Raw genomic sequence first — 6,678 nt, forward strand, 5'->3', positions numbered from 1 at the left:
TTCTCCCATGGGGGCCTAGTGTGGGTTTCCCTCTGGGCACTGCCAGAGATGGAGTCCCTGCCATGACCCTGAGCTGGGCGTGTGCTCCTGAGGGCAAGAGAAGAGCCGGCGAGATGCTCTCCTCACTCAGGCCCCTCCCCTCCCCCACCCAGTAGAAGAAGCACCTTCTCTGGAGGTCCCCAGGCGAGATGCCTCCCTCTGCCCTGGAAGACGGCTAGATCCAGGAATTGCTCCTGCATCCCTCCCAGGGGTCCCCATGTGGTTGGCCTACGCTTTCCCCACTGGCTGCTGACCAACTGAGCTTTCTAGTCAGTCCTTATACTGACCCCAGCTGTGTAGGTGGCACATGGTGTCTAAGGTGGGTGGCGTATGAGTCAACTGCAGTCGGCTGCCGAGTGGGAGGCCCTTGTAAGCCAGCAGGCCAGCTGCTTCCTCCAGTGCCGTGGTGGCTCCACCCAGGCTCCTGTATATATCCGGATAGGGATCAGTTCTGGCCACTTGGCGCTTTCTCTCAGCCTCACCATGAAGCCAGGAGGCCTCCTCCTCCTCCTCCTGGGGACTTTTCTTCTCTGGACTGAGCTGTTGGCTGCACCAGCCCAAAGTGAGTAGACGTCGCAGGTGGGCTGGGAAGCAGAGCCAGAGGCTACAGGCACATAGCTGCCTTCTGCCGAGTCAGACCATGGGTCTTATGGGAGGAGAGCTGGTCTTGAGGTAGCAAGTAGGGTCCTTTGCTAAGCAGGGTCCACCCTGGTTTGCATTTGAATGGGAGACTACAGGTGAGCACTCTGCAATATTCCCCTTAAGGAAGAGAGCTGGTCTTGTGGTAGCAAGCATGACTTGTCCCCTTAAGCTAAGCAGGATCCGCCTTGGTTGCATACAAAAGGGAGACTAGAAGTGTGAGCACTGTGCAGTATTTCCCTTAGAGGGATGAGGCCACTCTTGGAAAAGCATCTGTCTGCTTGCATGCAGAAGGACCCAGGTTTCTTCCCTGGCAGCATCTCCAAGACAGGGCTGAGAAAGACTCCTGCCTGCAAGCTTGGAGAAGCCGCTGCCAGTCTGGGTAGACAATACTGGGTTAGATAGACCAATGGTCTGACTAAGTATATGGCAGCTTCTTGTGTTTCTGTTCCCATGTCTGTCTGGAACATAAGGACAGCCCTGCTGGATCAGGCCCAAGGCCCATCTAGTCCAGCATCCTGTTTCATTCAGTGGCCCACCAGATGCTGCTGGAAGCCTACAGGAAATCTAGGACCAACATACGGAAGTACTTTTGCACACAACACACAATCGACTTGTGGAATTCTCTGCCACAAGATGTAGTGACAGCCAACAACATGGATGGCTTGAAGAGGGGTTTGGATCACTTCATGGAGGAGAGGTCCATCATCGGCTACTAGTCGGAAGGCTATAGGCCACCTCCAGCCTCAAAGGCAGGATGCCTCTGAGTACCAGTTGCAGGGGAGTCACAGCAGGAGAGAGAGCTTGCCCTCAACTCTTGCCTGTGGGCTTCCAGCGGCATCTGGTGGGCCACTGTGTGAAACAGGATGCTGGAGTAGATGGACCTTGGGCCTGATCCAGCAGGGCTGTTCTTATGTTCTGTTCTCATACTTCCGTCTGCTGGTCCTAAATTTCCTGGCAACCAATTTCATGCGATGACCCCTGGTTCTAATGTTATGGGAGAGGGAAAAGAATTTCTCTCTCTCCACTTTCTCCACACCATGCATGACCTTATAGACCTCTATTATCCTGTCTCCCCGCAGTCGTCATCTTTTTTCCTAAACTGAATAGCCCCAGGTGTTGTAGCCTTGCCTCATGAGGCAGGTGCTCTAGTTGCTCCATTAATTTGCAGAAGTGCCCCATTGTTACTGCAATTGTTCTACTTAATTACAGCTGTCTCAGTTTCACCCACAGACGCCTCCTTTGCACTTTAGGGCAAAGATGTGACCCAGAAGTGTGGGTGGGTGATAGAAGGGAAATGCCAGCAGAGCGTGAAGACCTTTTTGCAGCGGAGGATTGGGCCCTGTGGTGGCTCCCTGAGGGGCATGGCCTGTGGGTTCTCCTTTTGGGAGCAGGGGTCATTCCACACCGCCTGCTCTTCTCCAGGACACTGTCCAGTCCCTGACATGCAGCTGTTCTCCACAGCACTCTGTACCAGCAGGATAAGCCCCGTGCAGGCCTCCCTGTGAATGGCGGGACAGCCACCTCACTGGAATATAGGGTGGGGGTGGGGGTGGGGGTGGGGGAGGAGCCTCCGGGGGACGACGACGACCAGAAATTGTGTCAGATGATCAAAGAACTGAGTTGCAGCAGCAGCGACAGGAAGAATGCCCAGCCCAGTGGTTCTGCGGGGATATCCAGAATTCTCCCAGGATGGCCTTGCCAGAGTGGAGTGATGCTTGTTTTGATGGGATGCCCTTGCACTCATGGGGCAGAAAGAAAAACCAGCCACTGGGCCCTTCCTGGGGCTCTTGCCTGGCCTCTTCCAGCATCCCGAAAGAGGAGACCAAAGGCCCATCCACTCCGCCAGTCGGCCCAAAGGGGCCTCAAAGCATACCAGAGAAGGGTTTGCAGGGGAGCTGAGCTCAGAGCAGGTCCCATCAGCTCACAAGGAGCAGCAGTGTCTGTAGCAAGAGCTGCCCTCAGTGCAGGGATGTGCATGGAACCGGCAGGGGCTGGTTCGACGGTGTGTGGGGGGATAACTTTAAGGATGGGGGAGGGTGCACTCCCCCTCCCCCCTGCTGCATACCCCCCCCTCCATGGCGCTCGCTGGAAAACTGGTCCCACGGGGCAGCAGCGTACCTCCCTGCTTCCCCGTTCGCTCCTCGGACCGGAAGGGACCGGAAGTCTCGTGTGTGCACATCGGCACGTCCCTGAACCGCCCGGTGTTCGAACCTGTTCGGAGGCCTGCAAAAGGGCCTCCGAACACGTTTGTGCACATCCCTAGCCCTCAGCTCCAGACAGGATGGGTGTCTTTCTTCTGTCTCGTATTGTTAAGTGATCAGCAAACCTTGAGCCTGACTCTGTCACGACAGTGGCAAAACCGACATGCTGCTTCTCATTCTCCACATGCCTAATGGCACCAGTTCTTGGTCCCCAGAAATGGCATCTCACTCTGCCTGTCAAAATCCTCTTTTGTCCCCTTTGTATCCTTCCCATCTGAAATGTTAAGTTTGTGTGTCCACCATACCTGGGGAGAACAGCTGCTTCTTGCACTGCAGGGTTGGCCACTAAGTTGCCCTCTAAAGGAACCCCCCCGCCCATTTGAACCCTCATCTCTGTCTCACCATTCTTGCCTCTGAACCAAATCACACGGCATGAGTCATGGAGACATCCTCCCAACCAGAAGTGCTTCCCTTCTGTCAAAGACAGCCTCACTGGTGAGGGCCGAAGAAGACCCAGCAACCCATTAGGACTTCCTCTATCTGTCCAAAAGCAGGTGAAAATTTGGGAGTCTAACAACTGCCGTCATCCCTAAATCTGAAAGGGTGTTGCAGTTGGGTGGGTTGGGGAATAGCTGTTGCTTTTCTTCTTCTTCATGGGATGTAGGAACATAGGAAGCTGCCTTATACTGAGTCAGACAGTTGGTCCATCTAGCTCAGTCTTGTCTTCACAGACTGGCAGCGGCTTCTCCCAGGTTGCAGGCAGGAGTCCCTCTCAGCCCTATCCTGGAGACGCTGCCAGGGAGGGAACTTGAAACCTTCTGCTCTTCCCAGAGCAGCTTCATCATCCCCTGAGGGGAAGATCTTCCAGTGCTTACACTTCTAGTCTCCCTTTCATATGCAACCAGGGTGGACCCTGCTTAGCTAAGGAGGCAGTTCATGCTTGCCACCACAAGACCAGCTCTCCTCCTGAGTGGGGAGCAGGCAGAACGTCGGGAGGCTTGAGGAGGGTGAGAAGCTGTGAACTATGAATCTGAAAGCTAAATGTGGGGTGGGGTGGGGTGGCCCCAGTTGGGACTGTAATGCAGGCAGACTAATGATCTCTGCTGGGCCCAGTGCCATGGGGTAGGGAGCAGGATGGATGGACAGGTAAGGCATGCATTCCTGAGGTGAGAAGCTGGGAAATATGGCCACTTGCTGATTTACTGTGAATCACTTAGAGATCTCCTGGTAGTCCTAATCTATCTTCTGCCCACCTCAGACCCACAGCTAATCCTGAGATGCTTCAGGCGTCACTCAAATGGGACACCCCATTATTTTCCACCATCTTAGAGAACACTACCAAGCAAGCGGGCTGTTAGTTGCAGGCCAGGAATGGATCTGATTTGCCCATCTGTTCCTTGCTCCGGAGAGGACATGCTCCCACGGCCCCGAGCAGTGAGAAGTTTCAGGGGTGATGATATGACTATGTCTGGGCTTCCTGGGAAGGCGAGATCAGTGGAGGCTGATGGCGGCTTTGGAAGGAGAGGACTTGGCCCTCATCATCTCCAGCCTCCCCACACAGACACACACACTGCCTCCTCCTCATGCAAGCCCTGCAGTGGAGACCTGGGAGGGATGTGCACACACCAGGGGATTGGGCACCCTGGCTCACCTGTTGAGTAGCAGCCTGCCAGTCCTAGAGGGGAGTGTGTGTGTGTGTGTGTGTGTGTGTGTGTGTGTTGGCTCTGTCCATTCTCAAAGCCCTTCCACAAATTGCATGAGCCCTCTTGTGACAATTCCCCCCCAGGGATGATGGGGAAATCCTCACTGGAGTGCGGATGCAATCCTTAGGCACCGTAGAGCCCACCCATGCCTGCTAGTGGCGCTGATGGGGTTTGGGGATGGGTGGAGCCCATGAGGGTACCCTGCTCTTATTGCTGCTGCTGTGGTTGTTCAGCATATCTGTCTACCACTTCCCAGTGGAAAACCTCTCAAGGTGGGTTATGCAGCCAAAGGGATGAGAAAATGGTCCTCTGGCACACAATCTAGAAAGGATGGAGCTCTGCCCCTGCTCAGGAGAAGAGAGCCACCACTAGGCAAGATGCCCCAACTGTGCAGAGGCCGTTGCTGTAGTGCAGGGAGAGGAAGGTGACGGCTTGTCTTTATGTCCTCTCTTCCATGTTTCAGAGGCCTCTGGGATCTCCTCTCAAAGGACAACACTTCTGCGTGCATTGCTAAAGGACCCCGAGGTGGCCCCGAAGAACCGAGTCCTTGAGGGGCATCCGGAGAGCAGGGAGGGCAAAAGTGAGTGCAAGGGCACCATCCCCCCTAAGCAAAGCCCTGGCTTCAAAAGAGGCATCCTTCCCTCCGAGGAAACTACCCCTGACGTGACAGAAAAGCCGGTCTGTAAGAAGAAGCCGCGGCCTGTCAGCAAAATGGAAACTGGGTCTCCTGGGAAAGTCGAACCTGTGGAGAAGGCCCACGTGGGGTCTGAAGGGACCCTCTTTGGCAAGAAGCCTGACCTGGGGGTGGGCATGGTCTCTGGTGAGAAACTTGCACCTAGTGGGAAGCCCCCTTCAGGGGAGATACCTGCATCTCCTGACTCTGCCAACTCTGCCGCAAAGCCAGCCCTCAGCGAGAAGCTGTGGTCCACGATGGCAGACGTCACCAGTGAGGAAGCCACACCTGGGGACAAGCCAAAACCTGGTGGGACGCCAATTTCTCCTATTCAGCCTGGCAAACCCACAGCTGGGGGAGAGCCAGAATCCAGTGGGAAGCCAAATGCTGCTCAAGCACACACATCCCATGGCAAACCCGTATCCTGTGGGAAGCCAGTATCAGATGGGAAGCCAGTGTCTCCCCTTGGGTCCATGCCCTTTGGGTCCAAGCCCATGCCTGGGGGAAAGCCAGCTTCTGAGGCTGGAGAGGGGACCCATGCCAAACCAGCCCCCCAGGGAAAGCCTGGATCCAGTGAGAAACCTAAACCTGAGGAGAAACCAGAGAAGGAGGCTGAGGATGCTGAGCAAGAGGCCAGTTTTGAGGAAGATGCAGAGGATGAGGTGGAGGAGGAGGTTGAGGCTGATAATCCTGATCCCAGTGAAGGGAGTCGAGATGAGGGTGAAGATGCCCTTGACAAGGAGCTGGATTATGGGCTGGATCCGTCCCCCTACAATGCTTACGCGTATCACGATGCCTGGAATGATGATGAGGATGACTTGGACAACACCAGTTTTGTGGCCACAGAGGGCGGGGCTACCGAAAGCAGCAATGGCGACAGGGAGCCTGTGTTTGATGCGTGGGGAGACGAGGTCCTTGCGAGGGGCCTGAGGCCTGAGCCACAGCCCAGGAGGCTTCCTGCTGAAAGAGGGTCTCTTTGGGATGTGACGGAGGATGTAGACGCCCAGGAAGCCGGGCTCTAAAGAAGCCCCTTGCGAGTCTACTGGTCCCCCTTGGGAGCTCTGAAGCGGGGGGGGGGGAGCTGCCAGGATCCCACCTCCTTCCTGCGGCACAAAGAACCAGCCCTTTGTTCAGCGTCCCAAAGACTTTTGCTGCCATGAAGTCTGTTCTGGAGCTTCAACAAAGGACATCATTAGAAGGAACCCAGCCTCGGTGTGGTGTCTAAACATACATGTTTAATCAGGGTGTTAGTCCCAAGTTTCAAAGTTATTTTAACTATATTTTAAACTGTTTTAATTGATTTAATGTTTTAATTCTTGTTTTGGTTTTGGAATTGGACCCACTGGACTTCAGTGGCTTTCCTTCTGGCAGAAGTGGGGTGGTGGTGGTGGTGAGAACTATGCATTGCTTCCACCCATGT

General features: G+C 54.9%; 1 protein-coding gene across 1 annotated transcript; it reads left to right on the forward strand.

Annotated features, from left to right (window-relative positions):
- The first annotated feature begins 516 nt into the window (after positions 1 to 516).
- Positions 517 to 6,425, forward strand: LOC128325339 (cell surface glycoprotein 1-like). Its single transcript, XM_053251023.1, has 2 exons — positions 517 to 601; positions 5,049 to 6,425. Exons 1-2 carry the CDS (start codon positions 523 to 525, stop codon positions 6,278 to 6,280), a joined length of 1,311 nt encoding a protein of 436 aa, XP_053106998.1. The 5' UTR covers positions 517 to 522; the 3' UTR covers positions 6,281 to 6,425.
- The last annotated feature ends 253 nt before the right edge of the window (positions 6,426 to 6,678 follow it).

This window comes from Hemicordylus capensis, chromosome 4, assembly GCF_027244095.1.
Source record: "Hemicordylus capensis ecotype Gifberg chromosome 4, rHemCap1.1.pri, whole genome shotgun sequence".
NCBI lineage: Eukaryota > Metazoa > Chordata > Lepidosauria > Squamata > Cordylidae > Hemicordylus > Hemicordylus capensis.